The 18,972-nt window shown below is 43.2% G+C and overlaps 3 protein-coding genes across 4 annotated transcripts in view; 2 read left to right on the top strand and 1 right to left on the bottom strand.

The window, feature by feature from the left end:
- The window catches only part of ARG2 (arginase 2), a 37,075-nt gene extending 36,084 nt beyond the window's left edge, over window positions 1-991 (top strand). The window contains exon 8 of the mRNA XM_003408724.4: window positions 786-991. Within this exon, the coding sequence (XP_003408772.1) occupies window positions 786-991 (206 nt within the window). The remainder of the gene's footprint in view (window positions 1-785) is intronic.
- A 414-nt stretch (window positions 992-1,405) lies between these two features.
- VTI1B (vesicle transport through interaction with t-SNAREs 1B) lies at window positions 1,406-18,120 on the bottom strand. Its single transcript, XM_003408519.4, has 6 exons — window positions 17,887-18,120; window positions 12,209-12,267; window positions 9,291-9,482; window positions 5,240-5,413; window positions 3,410-3,471; window positions 1,406-1,540 (listed from the first exon to the last, which is right to left on the bottom strand). Exons 1-6 carry the CDS (start codon window positions 17,999-18,001, stop codon window positions 1,444-1,446), a joined length of 699 nt encoding a protein of 232 aa, XP_003408567.2. The 5' UTR covers window positions 18,002-18,120; the 3' UTR covers window positions 1,406-1,443.
- The window catches only part of RDH12 (retinol dehydrogenase 12), a 42,841-nt gene continuing 41,972 nt past the window's right edge, over window positions 18,104-18,972 (top strand). Inside the window, exon 1 of one of the 2 annotated variants that reach the window (XR_002785321.2) lies at window positions 18,104-18,593. The gene's annotated coding sequence lies outside the window, so the exon portion shown is untranslated. The remainder of the gene's footprint in view (window positions 18,594-18,972) is intronic. The other variant, XR_002785320.2, reaches the window with a different exon arrangement.

Genomic DNA, 18,972 nt, shown 5'->3' on the forward strand with positions numbered 1-18,972 from the left:
TTTTGGCAGTGGGGGTATGAAGGTAGGAAGGTGAAAAGGAGGCCTGGACAGGCTCTTCTGGTCTAATCATTCCTTCCCCTCAGCCTGCTCCAAGCCCAAGAACAGTGCTGACAACGTTGGCACAGCATTTCTAAAGTTACCAAACCCTCACAGGTAACTGGAGTCCAGATTCAACAATCAGTATGATCGAGTCTTCCCTTAACCAAGTGCAAGAGCCAGCTCGGTTTGCTGGGAGACATAAAAATGTGTCAGATGTTCGAACCTGCCCTCAGAGATTAGACCTGCAGAGATGGCAATAAGGTTTGCAGGGTACACGGTAGGGTTAAGAGGTAGAGATACAGCAGAGCGTTCCAAAGTGGTAACAGAGCTCTGGCTAGTGACAAGTGGGAGACTGCCCCTGCCTTAACATTTCACTTAATTCTAGGCAGGTACATCTGGAAGGTTCTTAGTCACATTGGAAATAGCACACGTTTTGCCCAAAAGGCAGGTTGGAAACTCCTTTATCTCCTCTTTCCCAAAAGCCCTTTCCTTATGCTATCTAGAAGGCCTCACAGCTGTGCCTGTTATATTGGTTGAACCAGGATGATTCATTACTTTAAAGGTTTCTTTCCAACCCTACTCTTGTATACCTATGTTATAACTTAAATGCATGACCAACAGGATGAGGCAGAAGGGACTTCGTGACAGTGGATCATTTTATAGTAGAAAATGACTCATGTTGTTACCTTGGCTGGGAGGTAGCTGCTAGGGAATTTGCTGAGGCTTTTCATACTTTGTTCTTTCAGGGTTGCTGTCAGCACTGGATCTTGTTGAAGTCAATCCTCAGGTGGCCACTTCAGAGGAAGAGGTGAAGGCTACAGCTGGCCTGGCAGTGGATGTGATTGCTTCAAGTTTTGGTCAGACAAGGGAAGGAGGGCACATAGTCTATGACCAACTTCCTACTCCCAGTTCACCAGATGAATCAGAAAGCAAAGAACGTGTGAGAATTTAGGAAATACCGTGTGTTGAAGTGTTTCACAATGGGCATTCCCGAGGCATCTGAGGGGACAGATACTAAATGGTTGGCCAGGTCAATATTGCCTTAATGAGAACGCATGCGCACTCTGGTGATTTTAAAGTTTCTTCTTTCCACTTTAGTGACCAATAATAAGACTGTAAATGTCTATGCTTTTTGCAGTTCACAGGATGTTGATACATTGGAGTACTATATGAATTTAAAGAAATCATAAACAACATTTATTACCTTGGTACATCATTCTGGTCTTGTTGATGTTCCTTCACATTTAAGGGGTTTTCCGTCTTCCCTCCCTCCTCCCACAGTGTGGCTGTACAGTGCATCCTTGACCTGTGAGCCCACAGCAGCAACTTGTTTATTCATGTCCCTAATATCATTCATTCACAGGGTCAAAGTTCTGGTCCACAAATCTTTCTCTGTGTGGAAGTTCAATGCCTACGAAGGAATTTGTAATACACTAGGCCTCCCAGGATGGTGAGCTCCAGTAAGATGACGATGGAAAGCAGCAGCTTATTGGTTACCACTCTATAAAGAGAAGCAAAGTGGGGGAGAAGTCAGAATAACCTTGTTCCTTCTCATTTGTAATTCTATGGGGTTTGACTTAGGGCCAGGAATGGATACTGAGGTGGGTTGAGTTTTTGATTACATAGTCACTTAGCAGTAAGTACTTATAAAGTACTTGTAAAGGTTTTTAGCTGGTAAGTGAAAACTTGTAAGTTTCTTTAGCTGTAACTTAGGGATAATGCTATCTACCTCATAGAAATGTTGAAAACTAGGAAAATAGATACCAAAGCATAAACATAGTTTTCTTTTTTTTTTTTTTTAATTCTAAAATGCCTTCAAATAGTAGCTACTCCCTTAATAGCTTTTCTGAAGGGGGGAGTGCGAGAGAAAAAAAATAGTAAATATACATGTGAAAAATTATACCACTTCTGAAGTCAGGATGAATCTTATTTTAAAACAGAATGTGACTAGTTATACTGAGTCGCATCAGTTACATACTACACCTGTGAACATAGGTTGGGAGAAGGGTTTGGGGCAGACTCTCCAGGGTCAAAGCCCAGGTCAGGGATGGGTCCTGCTTTAGGAAAAGTAACTAGAAGCTTAGTTGTGCCTTTTAACTTCTTGTAAACTTCTTACCCTTCTTACTGTCTATCAACCCAAATGGGTATCTCTATTATAAAGGTAGTATGTTGTAGTTAATAGCAATCAAGTCAATTCTGACTCATGGCAACCCTATGTGTTAGAGCAGAACTGCTCCATAGTGTTTTCTTGGCTGTAATCTTAATGGATACACATCACCAGGCCTATTTTCCGCAGTACCGCTGAGTGGGTTCAAACCACCAACCTTTAGGTTAGTTCAGCACAAACTGCGCCACATAGGGACTTTAAAGGTACTATAAAAACCTGTTGCTGTCGAGTCAATTCCGACTCATAGCCACCCTATAGGACAGAGCAGAACTGCCGACCTTTTGGTTAGCAGCCAAGCGCTTAACCACTATTTCACCAAGGCTCCAAAGACAGTATAAACCCACGGCCGTTGAGTCGATTCCAACTCATAGCAACCCCATAGGACAGAGGAGAACTGCCCCGGAGCAGCTGGTGGATTTGAACTGCCAACGTTTTGGTTAGCAGCCAAGCTCTTAACCACTGAGCTACCAGGGCTTCAAAGGTAGTATAGGCACTTTCTTTTTTGTCAACACTAGAATCCTATTTCTGGTTCCTGTGTTCATTCTAAGTTGAAGTTTCTCTGTGCTCTACAAGGGATTTGACCACTATTTAGGAAAATTCCATCCAATTCTGCTAGTTCCACGACTCAGTTGTAGTTTGTTTCATACCAGGCTACCTGTGGTCAACGTAATACTATCCACTTAGCCTCAACTTTAGCCTCAGTGACATTACCTCTCTTTTGCCCCTGGTTTTGTTGCAGTTAGCACTTAATTCGTTTTTTTAAGTCAACTTTTTGCTAAGGAGACTAGAACAACTAGTAAGAGGTTAATTCCCATGAAGAGCATTAATTAATTAATTAATTAGTAAAAGGTTAATTCCATGAAGAGCAAGCAGTGCCGAAAGCAAGCAGTAGCAGTGAAAGTAGTTTTTCAGATATTATTTCAAGGAATACAAAGCTCTAGTACTCCCACATGCTGTCTTCTCTAAGGAATAAAAGTCCTTTCAGTGGGTAAATTCTCCATGGGGGCCTATTCAGGAATGTTTAACTATACAAGACCCTATTCCTTCATTTCTTATGATCTGCTGGTGGTACTGAGTATAGGGAGACTGTGTGGCATCAATAGCTGAGGTGTTTTTTAGTCACTATTATAAGCTTTGGCATTCTTGGATGAAAGACATTAAGAATTAAAAGAAATTAATTTTGTGACTATTTTTAAAACTTACTTTCTGGACATTGACCGGAGAATCTTTCGACTTTTGCTTAAGTTTTCACTTGTGTTTACCAGCTGAGAAGAGAAAATGACAATTATTTCCCCCTTCTTTCAAGAATATACACTGTAGAATGTGAACATTCCTAAATGACAGATGGGCATAAAGGCTATACCTTGAAAAACTCTTAAGAAATAAAACCAATTTAAATGATGGCTTCTGACTATAAGTAGGAAAAACTGGAAGGGACAAGATATATTATTACTAATCAAGAAGGCTTAGGAATCATATCCGGAGGTTGCTTTGGGGGAGGTTTCTGGGACTGAGCTAATCCTTTCCCTTGGCTACTCAAGTATACCAGCCTGTGACTGTGAAGCAATTTTGAACAACTTAAGATTTGGATTTAATCAGCCAGACTCCCAGGACAGGCTCTTTAGTGTTGCTTTTATAGGCTGGCTGATGGATTTATACTTTGGGGATCTGGTCCCCCACCCCCACCTCCTTTTACCCCTTTAAGAGGCACTTACACTGAACTGTGAAAGCAATGAAGCTCACAGATATTTCCCTTTTGGCTGTTGTTAATCTAGATAGTGGGAAGATGTGTCAAAGGATGCCATCTGCCCTTTTCCTATTCCCTAGGGGCCTTGGTAATTTGAACTCCCGGGCCATTCCTTGACTTTTAAATGGAACCTATCCACCTGGAATGTTCAAAAATTAAAAAACGCATAATCCATTAGCAAGCTGCGTTCACCTTAGCTTGCCTTGAGTTTAGTGCGTCACTGTGGACTTTCAATGAGGAGAGAAGAGCATCACTCTGATGTACGTATGCAGAATCGCAGTTATTTAGATATATGAGAAATTCTCCTCAAACCCCCACGGTGAGCTTGTATTTTCCCACCCTAGTCTTGGCCACAGTGTCTGCTTTTCAGCTTGATTTACCTTGTGCTATTAAGAATGCAGCATCTTACCTGCCAGTTGTACTATTTTTTAAATTCCTATGGAGATTAACTCATTTATGGAAAGGAAGAAATGAATTCTGTATTTCAGACAGAAGCTCTTAACGTATCAGTGGATTAGATGCTCCCCAAGTAGCCCTCAGCTGGCCTAAGTATTTGTTTTCTTCCCACAATGATCTAGCTTACGTTAGGTAGCTGTAAAGGCTTATAACCAAAAAAACCCAAACCCGTTGCCCTCAGGTCGATTCCGACTCATAGCGACCCTACAGAACAGAGTAGAACTGCCCCATAGGGTTTGTTTCCAGGGACAGCCTGTGGATTCGAACTATCGAACTTTTGGTTAGCAGCTGTAGCTCTTAACCACTACACCACCAGGGTTTCCAAAGGGTTAACAGTCCAGGATTAAATCTCTACAGCTTGCCAGTGATACTATTTTATGAGATGTGAAAAATACTCTTGACTCTAAATGACAGAAAGGTTAGGGTCTTATAAGCAGGCGACGCTTTCAAAAGAACAGCATATATTCAACAGATGTGTGAGAAAAAAAACAAAACAAAACCCAGACTGGTGGCTTTGAAATCTGTGTGTCTTTTGACACATTATTATTCTCATGCCCATGAGAGGTAATACAGCAGCTAATAAAAGGATGGAGTGGCTGCACTCTTATATTTATATGACAATCTTCAATAAATGCAGAAATCAGGTTTCTTCAGAGTTTTCTCCCCCCTCATTAAAACAAAATTTCCAATGACCTCTAAATCCTAGGGGCAAAACTACTTCTAAAGGGGATCTCCCCTCAGTCAGAACTGCTGTAGCTTCTGGCCGTGGGTTATAGTGGGCTCACCTACTTCCCCCACTCTTGCCCCTTTCCCCATCTGCCCAGACTTACTCTACTCTTGGTACGTTCCAACTGGTCTCGTTGCTCCCCAAGCTCCGCTATGATTTCTGAGCCAATCTGGTCAGTCTCTGTGGCAATCCGATGAGAACGCTCAATACTCTGGCTGGCCTGGTTCAGGCTGTCGGTGCCTTGCAGAAGCAATGCCCTTTGAGACTGTAGCCGATTCTGACAGGAATATGAAAGGGAAATGTTAGACTTCTATTTACAAATTCAATGATAAAAAAACCCAGTGCCGTTGAGTCGATTCCGACTCATTGCGACCCTATAGGACAGAGTAGAACTGCCCCATAGAGTTTCCAAGGAGCGCCTGGCAGATTCGAACTGCTGACCCTTTGGTTAGCAGCCATAGCACTTTACCACTTCGCCACCAGGGTTACCAATCTTCCCCAGCTGCCCTAATTTCTCCAGTGCCCTAATTTTCTAAATCCCCACCAAAGTTTTACTCCACCTATAATCTTAAGGATAGACAGCATAAGGACAAGCCAGAATTAATAACCATCGACAGATATGGGTGCTGTTCTAACTTAGATATTCAAAGTACAATTTAACAAAGACAAAGGGCCCAGTGCAGGGGCCTACTACACCAAGCAGGTGACTACTAGCACAAGGGCACCACCACCAAGACGCCAAAAGATGGGTTTCCAGATCAGAAATAACAAGAAGTCTTTTTACTTCATAAATGACACATAGGCCAGTGGATCAGGAAACCACTGAATGAGGTTCAAATAAACCCTGGCTTAAAGAAAGCAGAAAAAAAGGTTTTATAAAAGATGTAAAATTCCCACTGATTAGCCTAAAGAAAGGGCAGAAGACAAGATCACGTAAATCAACTCCAGACAGATGTGGAACGATAATTCCACTGAAGGGTGTATGTATATCTATTTTTTAAATAATTTCTGAAACTAATAATTTAAAAACAAAATTACTGTCTGAACTCTTTTTGGGGGGGGGCAGTAACAATGGGCAAAGTCACTCTCCCAGCTCTCACTTCAGAAGCCCCACCCATCTGCTTCCCCAGTTTCTCCTCAGGGGTCCTGTTATCTCAGCTTCTGGTCTGTAACAATACCCTGTGAGTATTTGAAATTTTTTCGTCATTCTCAAATACTCTAGTTTTGACATCAAGAATGTTAGGCCATATCAACGGATGAATGGATAAATTATGGTATACTCACACAATGGAATACTACGCATCGATAAAGAACAGTGAGGAATCTGAAACATTTCATAACATGGAGGGATCTGGAAGGCATCATGCTGAGTGAAATTAGTCAGTTACAAAAGGACAAATATTGTATAAGACCACTATTATAAGAACTTGAGAAATAGTTTAAACTGAGAAGAAAATATTCTTTTATGGTTACGAGAAGGGGGAGAGAGGGAAAGGGATATTTACTAATTAGATAGTAGATAAGAACTATTTTAGGTGAAGGGAAGGACAACACACAGTACAGAGGTCAGCACAACTGGACTAAGCCAAAAGCAAAGATATTTCTTGAATAAACCGAACACTTTGAAGGCCGGCTGGCGTAGCATGGGCGGGGGTTTGGGGACCATGGTTTCGGGGGGCATCTAAGTCAATTGGCATAATAAAATCTATTAAGAAAACATTCTGCATCCCACTTTGGAGAATGGCTTCTGGGGTCTGAAATGCTAGCAAGTGGCCATCTAAGATGCGTCAATGAGTCTCAACCCACCTGGACCAAAGGAGAATGAAGAACACCAAGGACACAAGGTAATTACGAACCCAAGAGACAGAAAGGGCTACATAAACCAGAGACTACATCAGTCTGAGACCAGAAGAACTAGATGGTACCCAGCTAAAACCGGCGACTGCCCTGACAGGGAACACAACAGAGAACCCCTGAGGGAGCAGGAGAACAGTGGGATGCAGACCCCAAATTCTTGTAAAAAGGCCAGACTTAATGGTCTGACTGAGACTAGAAGCACCCCAGTGGTTACGGTCCCCAGACCTTCTGTTAGCCCAGGACAGGAACCATTCCCAAAGCCACCGCTTCAGACAGGGATTGGACTGGGCAATGGGACAGAAAATGATACTGGTGAAGAATGAGCTTCTTGGATCAAGTAGACACACAAGACTATGTTGGCATCTCCTGTCTGGAAGGGAGATGAGAGAGCAGAGGGGGTCAGAAGCTGGCCAAATGGACACGAAAAGAGAGAGAGGAGGGAAGGAGTGTGCTGTCTCATTAGGGGGAGAGCAGTTAGGAGTATATAGCAAGGTGTATATAAATTTTTATTTGAAAGACTGACTTGATTTGTAAGCTTTCACTTAAAGCACAATAAATTAAAAAAATGTTAGGCCAGTATCATTCTGAATGCCCCTTAAACTATAATCTGGATGTATCATGAAACAGGATTTGTTTGTTTAAAACTGTATTACTAGTCTTCTACACATACTCAGCCTATACTCGTGGGCCCCCTTCCATTTCTCTTCCATGCTACTTGCCAGGACATTTCTAGTTTGTACTGTGGAATATAATCCATGTTAAATTTAATGTTCATGAAATTTTATTTTATTCAACTATCTAGCTTCTATAGATGGTTTTAGAATACAAACTTTTGATCAGTCAGTCCAATTTTATAAATCAGAATACTGAAGGTTAGAGAGGCATCTGGCTCACTTTTCACTGCAACAGAATGTCTCTTTCCATACATGAAGCATTCTGCATTCTCTGGGTTGTTCAGCCATCTTAATATAAATGTAAAGGAAAGCTTGGGTTAATTTTATAACAACACTGATAAATCTCAAATTCAGGTTACAAGAATCGTGTGTCAGCTGGGAAGGGAGAAAGAAGGGAGTAGTTTGGTCTGTTCCTCTCCCTCATCAGGCCATATGCTAGGCACTTCACTAAAAGCTCTACAAGGACAGGGACCTCATTAGTCCAAGCGCCTTGCACAGTGCCTAGCACACCAGAGGGAGGAGCATTCCACGTTAACCTCATAGGTCACTTCCTGTTACAAAAGAGCTAAAGAGCAGACAACAGAAAATCCAAACAGTCAACACATTTTTAGAATTAAAGAGTTCAATAACATTCAAAATAGAAATTATATCACCTATGACAGGAATGTCTAGGGATAAGAACATATGAAGTTATAATACAAAATAAAATACCACCTACAATAAAACCAAAACTATAAAAGGTCTAGAAATTATATATTCTAGAATATGCAAGATCTTTAGGAAAAAAAAATTTAAACTTTTATTAAAAGGCAAAATAACTGAATAAACAGTGAGCTACAGCATTTTCGGAGCCCTGGTGATGCAGCGGTTAAGAGCTTGGCTGCTAAGCAAATGGTCAGCAGTTTCAATCCACCAGCCACTCCTTGGAAACCCTAATGGGGCATCGATGGTGATGGCTTTTTGTTTACAGTATGTTCATGAACGGGTACAACTTGGTAAGGACGTGACTCCTTACCAGGTTACTCTATACATTTAATGCATTTCCAGTTACAAAGCTAACTGAGTTTTTTTGGGCAAACTTGAGAATCCGATTCTAAAATTTATATGAAGGAACAAAAGCCCAAGAAGAAAAAGAAACTGGGATCAATGGATCAGAATATAGAGCCCAGATATAATAATAATAGGTAACGCTTATGTAGAACTATATACCAGGCAGCTTTATAAATACATACACACATACGTGTTGTTGTTCGGTGCTGTTGAGTCGGTTCTGACTCATAGTGATCCTATATGTATAACAGAATGAAATCACTGCCCAGTCTCGTGCCGCGCTCATAATCGTTGCTATGTCTGAGCCTACTGTTGCAGCCACTGTGTCAATCCATCCCACTGAGGGTCTTCCTCACATACATATATACTTTTAAAGGATACAAAAAAAATTTAAGTAAGCATATGGTTTAGAAAGAATTGCATTTAATACAATAGAGTGGGTGCCCAATGGGAAGAAGGATGCATAAAAGGATAAGGGGGAAAAACAAAAGTTTAGTTTGAACTGATAACATGACATCCACAATATGGTTCTTATACCACAAGCTTTAGGGCAGAAAAACAGCTAAAGCTTACCACGTGCTCATTCTCTGTGGCATATGTGCCGTATTTTGTGTCTCCTCGGCTCCCAGGTGTGGCTGTCAAAGGTGTGCTTCTCACCTCCCGATGTAATTTGGCGAGGTCTTTCTGGTAGGTTCGAAGTTTGGACATCATGGGGTTACGGAAAGATGGGGGTGCATAACGTAGCTCTTCTTCCATCTCTGCCAACTGGGAAAGCAGAAAATAGCAGTAGATTGGCCTGGCTCTTCTCTCAGCTGGGCATATGCCTAGTTTAGGCTAATCAAACACAGACTACCCCAAATAAGTACTCAATCATAAGCTCCGTGAGGGCAGGGGTCACATCTGACCTGTTCACCTCATTATTCCAAATATCTGGTACAGTGCCTAGCAAGCAAAAGCAGGTATTTAAAAAATGTGGTTAAAAAAAATGCAAAAACTGACAAGCGTCTTATATCTTATAAAACATTTTTTATACACAGTCTCTCATTTAATCAATAACTCTATAATGTAGGAAATACTATCTCCATTTCATATATGACTTAAAGAGACTTGCTCAAGATCACACAATAAAAGGGGTCAGGACTCAAAATCTTCAAGTTCTCAGCTCTTCAATATCCCAACCTTCTAGGCTGGTATGGTTTAATGTAGCTGTCAAGCAGCACTTTGCGGTCCAGGGTACTAGCAACAATAGGGGTCTGACATCAGGTTTCTTCTTCCTCTTCTTTTTGAAAATCAACTACGTCTGTCTCAGTGTCAGAGAACCAGGGGCCTACACCAGGTTGCTCTGGGGAAACAAATTTCCATTTTTCTGGAATAAGTAAAAAGTAATGCCTAGATACGGTCACAAGAGGCCCTGGATTATTTTCATGTGCCTGGGATGGCTAGAGTGGGACTGGTTAATTTTGCTAAGTTCATAGGAAAAAACTATCTGAACACCAAACAAATAAATAGACATTAGCTAAAAGGTTTTAAAAATGTTACCAAGATGTTAACTGAAAGACGACTTGTGACATAACAGATATTATTTGTATGCTCATGCATGTGATGAACTGTTCTTATATGGCATTTTCTCTCCATGGTCTTGTAATTCCCACAAAATGATTGGGTGGGACTACACATATAAGGTGCTTGTGGCCCACCAAAGGGATCAGACAGCTTGCTAACAAGGTGCATGGAACCCTAATGAGGGAACTGGTCAGTTTTGCCATTCTGCTGGGCTTAAAACGAGCCAATCTCAGATCAGGAAAAGGGACCTCACTACCACCAAGAAGACGATATGGAAGGGGCGTGTGTCCTTTGGACCTGGGGTCCCTGCACTAAGAACTTCCCAGACCCAGAAGGCAGAGGCAGCTGTAACACTGGAGACAGCGAGAAGTGGCAGCAAGCACGACAGAATGTAGTGGCAGACAAATGGCAGCAGCAGAACCAGAAGACTGAGGTAAGATGGTTGCAGGGGCTTCCTGGCCCATCAAGAGAGACAACTACAGTGGGTGTGTCAACCCACAGAGCCAGAGACCTGAGTGCCTTTGGGCTTAGGCTTACTGGTGGAGTGGGGTGCCTCTGGGAGCTAAAGAGCTTTATAACACTTGCCTGAGCAGGGCCCAGGCCTGAGCAGGGCCCAGGCCTGAGCAGGGCCCAGGCCTGAGCAGGGCCCAGGCCTGAGCAGGGCCAAGGGCCAGGGACCGAGAGGGGCCCTCATGGCCAAGAGTAACCGAGAGAGCTGTCCTGCACTGAAGAAGGGAGACATTGCCTACATGCTTCCTGATCTTGAGTTGTGGCCTGCTGATCTTGACCCCGAGTTATAACCTGGTACTTCCCTAATAAATCCCATAATTGTATTATATGTGAGTTCTGTGGGGTCATTCCAATGAATTATCAAACCCGGCAGAGAAGTAGAGAGTGCTGTGGGAGGGATGGCTGGTGTCAGAACTGGTAGAAAAGGCTGGAGGGTAGAGGTGTGTTTAAACTGCAAATCATGGCAATCAGCCTTGGAGTGACACTGATGATTCTACCCCCTCGTGAAGTCAGATGAGGTCTGCTGCCACCACGCCATCTTTACAGCCCAGCTGTACACAGGTGTAAGAAAATTTTTAGCACTCTAATTTTGAAGGAGATATTTACCACAGTCTGGTGGTGGCTTGGTTCTTCTTAAAGAGATGTGAAAGGCTTATCTTCTCAGAACTACACTGGGATAGGGAAGAAGTTCTTCAACACAAGAAGGAACTTCTCTGGCCTCAAAAGATTTTTTCTTCTCCATCTAAGGCAGCAAAAAACCAGGGGCAAGTATTTCTACAGAGTATCACCCAGGGCTTGGACTTCAGCCTCAATTTCTTGAATGGGTTTCCTGAGGCTAGAGCATAAGGAGATGGAGAGACAAGGACTCTAGCTTCCAAAGGGTTACAAAAACTTTTTTTCAGGAAAGCCACAGATTAAGAGAGAAGCAGTTGCTGAACTACTCTGCAGCCTGGCGCAACTTCCGACAAACTTTGGGTCCTGGCTGGGAACTCATCCTGTTCATAATACCAATTCCGGCTACCGTGCAGTCTTTCAAGACAGAAGATATTGTAACTAGAACCACATTTTCTGTGACAATAAGTTTAACAAAGAAGAGTAACTTATCTTAATAGCCAGCTCTTAAAAAAAAAAAAAAAAAAAAAGACCTCCCAAGTAAAGGCTCAAGAATGTCCTTACTACTCACATCTGGAACATATTATTAAAAACTCATTCTGGAGAGTCTTCAAGCTTTACCCACTTTTTTGTCAAACCCCCTTAACACCCATCCCCATCAACTAGCCTTGTTTTGTAAGAAATAATCAAAATCAAGATCAACAGATAGAAACAGTTAATCTGTGATTAGTTCATACACAGTATTATTTCTGGAAAAGATCAACCTTAGACAGAAGAAGAAACAAGAACTTGATCCTTGTTCTCACCGTTTCATTTGCTTCCTGTTGCTTTTCATCAAAATCTCTGATCAACTTCTTCTTCTCTTCTGGAAAAAGACAGACAAGTTTTAAATGCTCATTACCATTTCCATACAGTTGTAGAGGCCATTCCTTCTGCTTAGAATGAGCCTGCACTCCTCCTTGGTGAGTAGTAGTACTTAATCACTCCTAAAAGGTATTTGCCAGCTCACCAGGTGGTGCAAATGGTTAAGTGCTCCACTACTAGCTGGAAGATGGGCAGTTCGAAACCACCCAGAGGCATCTCAAAAGACAGGCCTGGTAATCTGCTTCCGAAAGGTCACAGCCTTGAACACCCTATGGAGCAGTTCTATGCAACTGCACACATGAGACTGTCATCAGTTGGAATCTACTCAAGGGCAACTAACAACAACAACTAAAGGTATTTAGAATCGTATGTGTGCTTGTTATTCTAATGACTGGGGAATTAAAAAAAAAAAACAAACACAAACCCGTTGCCCCTGAGTCGATTCCAACTCGTAGTATTGACTCATAATGACCCAACAGGGCAGAGTAAAGTTGCCCCATAGGGTTTCCAAGGAGTGGCTGGTGATTTCGAACTGCTGACCTTTTTATTAGCAGCCAAGCTCTTAATCGTTATGCCAGCAGGGCTCACTTAGCGCCCAGGGAACAAGATACCAATGCCTGGGGCAGTCTTGTATAACAACTATCTGGTCCCAAAGGTCATAAACCAAAATCCGTTGTGTTCGGGTGGATTCAACTCATAGTGACACTACAGGTCAAATTTAACAATTCTCAACCTTTTTCCCCCCACTCTAACAGAGGAAGTAGGCATATTTTCATTAATAAGATGGTTTACTGATCCTTGTTCTAGGAAATCACCTGCCCCTAACTTCACCTGCATTGCACATTTCTCTCTATATTAACCCTGATCCACTGCTTTTCTGCAAAACACATTCAAAGCCCACCTACTCTGCTCACTCACTGGTAGGCTGTATGGTGTGACAGTGTTTCTCACACTGGTGGTGGTATGGGATATGATGTAAACACCACCGAATTGCAGTGATAAAGTCATTCCCCTTTCAAGACTTCCCATTTTGTTATTTTAGAGCTGTTGTTGTTGTTGCTAAATGCCGTCAGTGAGTTCCGACTCATACAACAGAACGAAACAATGCCCGGTCCTGCACCAGCCTTACAATCCTTGTTATGCTTGATCCCACTCCTGCACCAACTGTGTCAATCCATCTCACTGAAGGTCTTCCTATTTTTTGCTGACCCTCTACTGTACCAAGCATGATGCCCTGCTCCAGGGACTGATCCCTCCTGATAACACGTCCGAAGTATGTGAGAGGTAGTTTTGTCATCCTTGCTTCTAAGGAGGACTCTGGTTGTACTTCTTCCAAGATATATTTGTTCGTTCTTTTAGCAGTCCATGATATATTCAATATTCTTGGCCAACACCACAATCCAAAGGCGTCATTTCTTCTCTAGCCTTCCTTATTCTTTGTCCAGCTTTTGCGTGCATATGACGCAACTGAAAACACCATGGCTTGGGTCAAGTACACCTTAGTCTTCAAGGTGACATCTTTACTTTTCAACACCTTACAGAGGTCTTTTGCAGCAGATCTGCCCAGTGAAATGTGTCTTTTGGCTTTCTGACTGCTGCTTCCATGGGTGTTGATTGTGGATCAAAGTAAAATGAAATCCCTGACAACTTCAATCTTTTCTCCATTTATCATGATGTTGCTTATTGGTCCAATTGTGAGGATTTTTGTTTTCTTTATGTTGAGGTATAATCCCTACTGAAAGCTGTGGTCTTTGATCTTCATCAGGAAGTGTTTCAGTTCCTCTTCACTTTCAGCAAGCAATATTGTGTCATCACCATAGTACAGGTTGTTAACAAGTCTTCCTCCAACCCTGATACCCTGTTCTCCTTCAGCAGTCCAGCTTATTGGATTATTTGCTCAACATACAGACTGAATAGGTATGGTGAAAGGATAAAACCCTGACGCACACCTGTACTATTTCAAACCACACGGTATCCGCTTGTTCTGTTCAAACGACTACCTCTTGATCTATGTACAGGTTCCTCATGAGCACAACTAAGTGTTCTGGAATTCCCATTCTTCGCAATGTAATCCATAATTTGTTACTATCCACACAGTTGAATGCCTTTGCACAGTTGATAAAACACAGGTAAACATCTTTCTGGTATTCTCTGCTTTCAACCAGGATCCACCCGACATCAGCAATAATATCCCTGGTTCTGTCTTCTTTTGGCAGTTCCCTGTTGATATACTGCTATATCCCACTGTTGCCTAAAATTTACGAATCTCCCATTTTAACAAAGAACAGGCTTTAGCTTCAAAGCGATTGTATATAACTAAAACAGCATTATTTTGTCTTCCTTGCATTTTTTCTGATAATTTAGAAAAAACTACATAGATTACATAGATTTTCCATTTAAGGTAGTGAGATAAAAGAACTACACATACAAAACAGCAGAACCGCATATGGGGTAAAACGAGCACCAGAAACAAGGATGAGCCACTTTAAACAACTCTCCAAGCCCACACATTTTTCTCAACCAGTCACATGTGACTGCCTCACTTTGAAATACAGACTCTGTCTGGTTTGGTAAAGTGTATGGATGGTGGCACCAGCTGCTGGACACAGAATAAAACAGAAGCAGCAAGCTCTGAAAGATACAGCTTGAGGGAGGCTACCTTAAGGTTCAACCAAGGTGAGAATGACTAGCCCGGGCCGGTTAGTTTTGGAAACATCTGGCTTTGTGGTTAATTTTGGTGTCCCACTGTGGCATTTTTATGACCTGCATCTGCTATTAGACCACTATAGAGTTTACCTGACCTCACACCATAAGGGAGCTAACAGCATCAGATCCCCCTAAGCCTGCTTCCTCATCTGGAAATAGGAAAAATAATAGTACTGGCCTCACAGAGTTGCTGAAAGGGTTAAAAGAGACACTATATAATATATAAAGTACTTAACAAGTGCCAGGCATAGTAAGGGTTCATTAAATACCAAGCACCGTTGTTTTTGAAAATAAATTCTTAGGGAAAGAGATTTAAGAGTAAAAACAAAACTCACCAAAAAATATGAAGAGAGTTGGAATAATTAAAATTCTGCTGTCAGTGAGTAATTGGTGTCTACCAAGCTGCTGCATATGGTACTCTATAGTGATTTTTTTTCTGTTTCCACGTATTAGTGTCATAAAATTACTGAAATTTAAGTAAATTGAAAAACTTTCAATAATTTTAACACGAAAACACGTGGAGACACACCTTCAGGTGCTACAAAACTGAAACTAGAAATTATAGCTCTAGGCACTTAACATATTAACTGTATTAAGAAATTTTACAGCACTCTGAGGTATCTGAAGCCTGGTGATGTAGTGGTTAAGAGCTACGGCCACTAACCAAAATGTTGGCAGTTCGAATCCACCAGCCATTCCTTGCAAACCCTACGTGGCAGTTCTACTCTGTTCTATAGAATCAGAATCGACTTGAGAGCAATGGTTTGGTTTGTTTTTTTTCTGAAGTATTTGGAGAGACCTCTTCAGACGCTGCAAAACCAAGACTAGAAATTATGGCTGTAGGTGCTTAATACTGAGTGGATTAATAATTATCATATACGCTAAATGGACTGCAAAGCCACACAAACATCCTAAAACAGGATACACCGTGTCTGCCATTCTTCAAAGGCAGAAACTGAATGAAGACTGTACTTGGGAAAGTAAAGATCTTTTTTGTTGTTCTAACAGGTGCATATGTCCATTTTAAAAGTAATAAAAATATGGAAAACACAGTAGAGTAGAAATAAAACCACGCTTTTTCAATACCCAATCATATATTAGCATCTCCTTCCCAACAGTTCACAGTATACATTCAATCCTTCATGTATTTGTTAAATTCCTACTATATGCTAGACGCTCTTCCAAGTGCTTAAGACACATGAAAAACAGACAGACAAAATATAAAGCTCGTGTTCTAGCTCGGTGGCTTTCAAACTTCAGCGTGCATCAGAAATTCCCTGGAAGTCAGGTTAATACAAATAATCTGCCCAAGCCACTCTGGGGCAGATTATCCAAAAAGCAAGGCAAGGATGGTGCTTACGAGATCATCTGTAGGGAACAATTTCACATGGGTTTCGCCACATCAAACCAGTGGTAAAACCCATTGGAAGTTGTTTACTACAGATAGATTAGTAAATATGCACAAGTAAGGCCATGCTTACCTTCCTTACTGGGTCATCCACCCCTGTCAGAGATTGTAAATTTAAGAAGAACCTTTGATTCTGCAGGAAGGTGCTGTGGGGTTAGGAGAGAGATACAGATGCCAGCCATAGCTAGAAGCAGAATCTTTGATGTTGTGAAAAAGTGTGAAATTGTTCATTACAGATGATCTGGTAAGCAAGGTATGCACAGTGCTTACCTTGCCTATTGGATAATCTGCCCCTGCAGCCACCCTACTTAAAATCACTGCTTCCCTCACTATTCCTTTACTCTGCTTTATTTTTCTGTACAGCTCTTAATGCTGCCTGTTATTACCAACATCTGGACAGTGCTTCTCAGTAAATACTTGTTAATCAAGTACATGAATTTCATCCCCACTGTTGGCCCCTACTCATGGGGATCCCATGAACAACAGAATGAAACACTGCTCGGTGCTACACCATCCCCATGACAGACTACAGACTGGATCGTTGTGATCCATAAGGGTTTTCACTAGCTGATTTTCAGAAGTACATCACCAGGCCTTTCTTCCTAGTCTGCCTTAGTCTAGAAGCTCCACTGAAACCTGTTCAGCATCAGAGCAACAGGCAAGACTCCACTGACAGATGTGCTTGTGCATGAAGTGTACTCGCTGGAAAATCCAACCCGGGTCTCCCGCATAGAAGGCGAGAATTCTACCACTAAACCAACGCCTCACTCATTCTCAGCAGAGACACTCAAAACAATACACAAAGTCTTAGCCTTGATGTCAACAAGACCATTCTGGCAAGCCAGGTCTGCCTATAGATTTAACTAGAAAATTCCAGTTCCTCCAGGCAGAGCTTGCAGCAACCTGAATTGTGAAATCAAGGGGCAGGGGATGGTCTAAGCAGACAGAAATTCATTATAGGAACATGTAAACTCCACCCTCCCCGGCAAAAGAACAACAGAAACTGGTATTTACCAACTTCCCCAAATAACTCTCAAATTTATGACTCCTCTGCGTTTTTAACCTTTTTCGAGCCACGTATCCTTTGCCAATCTGATGAAAACTGTGGATCTCTCTTAAAGAAAATGTTTTAAACCGCATAAAACAAAATAGTTACAGAAAAAGAACAGTGCTACTAAAACACAGGACTGTAGGTTTAAGAACCCCTGTGATGTTAATTGCCATAGTGATAAACATAGGGCGAGAAATTTTTGAGAGGGCCACGAGAAGATCAAGAGAAGGATCTCAGGGAAACGACACTTTGAGGCCCATCCCTGAGAACGTCTCCGACCCACCCGAAATGACAGCAGGGACATTCAGGGCGCAGTGACCCTGCCAGGACCGGGGGGGAATGTCTGTGATGGGGCGCAGAGAGAAGAGAACCCAGGTCTGGTACAAGGGTCGGGGCTCTTTCGCCAAGAGCGCGAGGGGCCAAGCTCCCACAGGACCGGCCCGCCCCTGCCTCACCGGTTCCCGCCGTCCCCAGGAGCCGCTCGGGCACCCCTCGTAGGTATTCATGGAGGCTGCGGAAGATCTCGTGCAGCTTCTCGAAATGCTCTGAGGAGGCGGCGGAGGTGGCCATGGTGCAAACCGCGCTTGAGCAGCGGGCGCCGAGATTCTGGGTGCGGGGCCCACTCCTATTCCGCCGGTCAACCACCGAGCCCCGCAGCCATCACTGCGGCCGCCGCCCCCACCGCCCAGGACGAGGCGCTTCCGGGGCCAGCAGCGGGGTCCTCCGGAGCCGGAACGCCCACTCCCTCTTCCCCATCGTCCTGCGAGCGCCAGGAGTGAATGCCTGACGGAAAAGCCGGCGAGCTGCGCAGCCCAGACGGGTGCCGGAGGACCAGTGCCACACCGGGACGAACCTCAGTCCCCGAGTCCCGGAAATACCCGATGCAGGGTTGGGGAAAGCGTCACAGTGGAAGGTCCCGGGTAGACCTGCTGGACGGGCAGCAGGGCCAGCCTTCCTCCCGGGCCCCGCCGGCTGGCGAGGGGCGGGCGCTGCAGTGCATGCCGGGAGCTGTAGTTCGGCGTGGGAAACGCTCCGACTCAGGCGTGACGCGTCGTTAGAGACGGGCGGTTCCGCCAGGGGCCGCTCCTGACTCTCAGGGTTTGGTATCCGGGCGTTGTCTTCAGCGTTATCGCACTTCACCTGCTATCCTGCCGCTCTCGGGGTACGTCCTGACTAGAATTTTAGCTTTCAGCCCTCGAAAGCTTTACCTTTGCCGGTACAGCACTTTCACTGAAGAGGTCAGGTGACTTATGGCAGGGTCATATGCTTTCAGAAGGAACCCGGACAATGTGATCCTGAAGTCTGCACTCAGCCTCTAACGGCTGTGCTTGCCTAGTGCAGCAGGCTGCCGGGTGCATACGTTCACTCCACAGGGGGTAAGCGAAGGCACTGTGCAGGGATTTGGGCATAATAAGTTGGTGAATAAAACGAATTTACTCTCTACTCTTTAGTACTTTATAATCTGGTGGGGAAGTTGGACCTGGCTTCATCAGGTCTCGTCTGCCACTAAGAGTGGATTTTAAATGTGTTAGTTAATGTAG

This window comes from Loxodonta africana, chromosome 10 (genome assembly GCF_030014295.1).
Source record: "Loxodonta africana isolate mLoxAfr1 chromosome 10, mLoxAfr1.hap2, whole genome shotgun sequence".
Taxonomy (NCBI): Eukaryota; Metazoa; Chordata; class Mammalia; order Proboscidea; family Elephantidae; genus Loxodonta; species Loxodonta africana.

Bases quoted from the DNA above. Each gene is read 5' to 3' on its own strand.
- VTI1B (XM_003408519.4), bottom strand. From the start codon at position 18,001: ATGGCCACCTCCGCCGCCTCCTCAGAGCATTTCGAGAAGCTGCACGAG. The intron at 12,268-17,886 runs GTGAGGCAGGGG...GTCTTTTTCCAG, and splicing joins CCTGGGGACGGCGGGAACCG to AAGAGAAGAAGAAGTTGATC. The intron at 9,483-12,208 runs GTGAGAACAAGG...CTGCTTTCCCAG, and splicing joins AACAGGAAGCAAATGAAACG to TTGGCAGAGATGGAAGAAGA.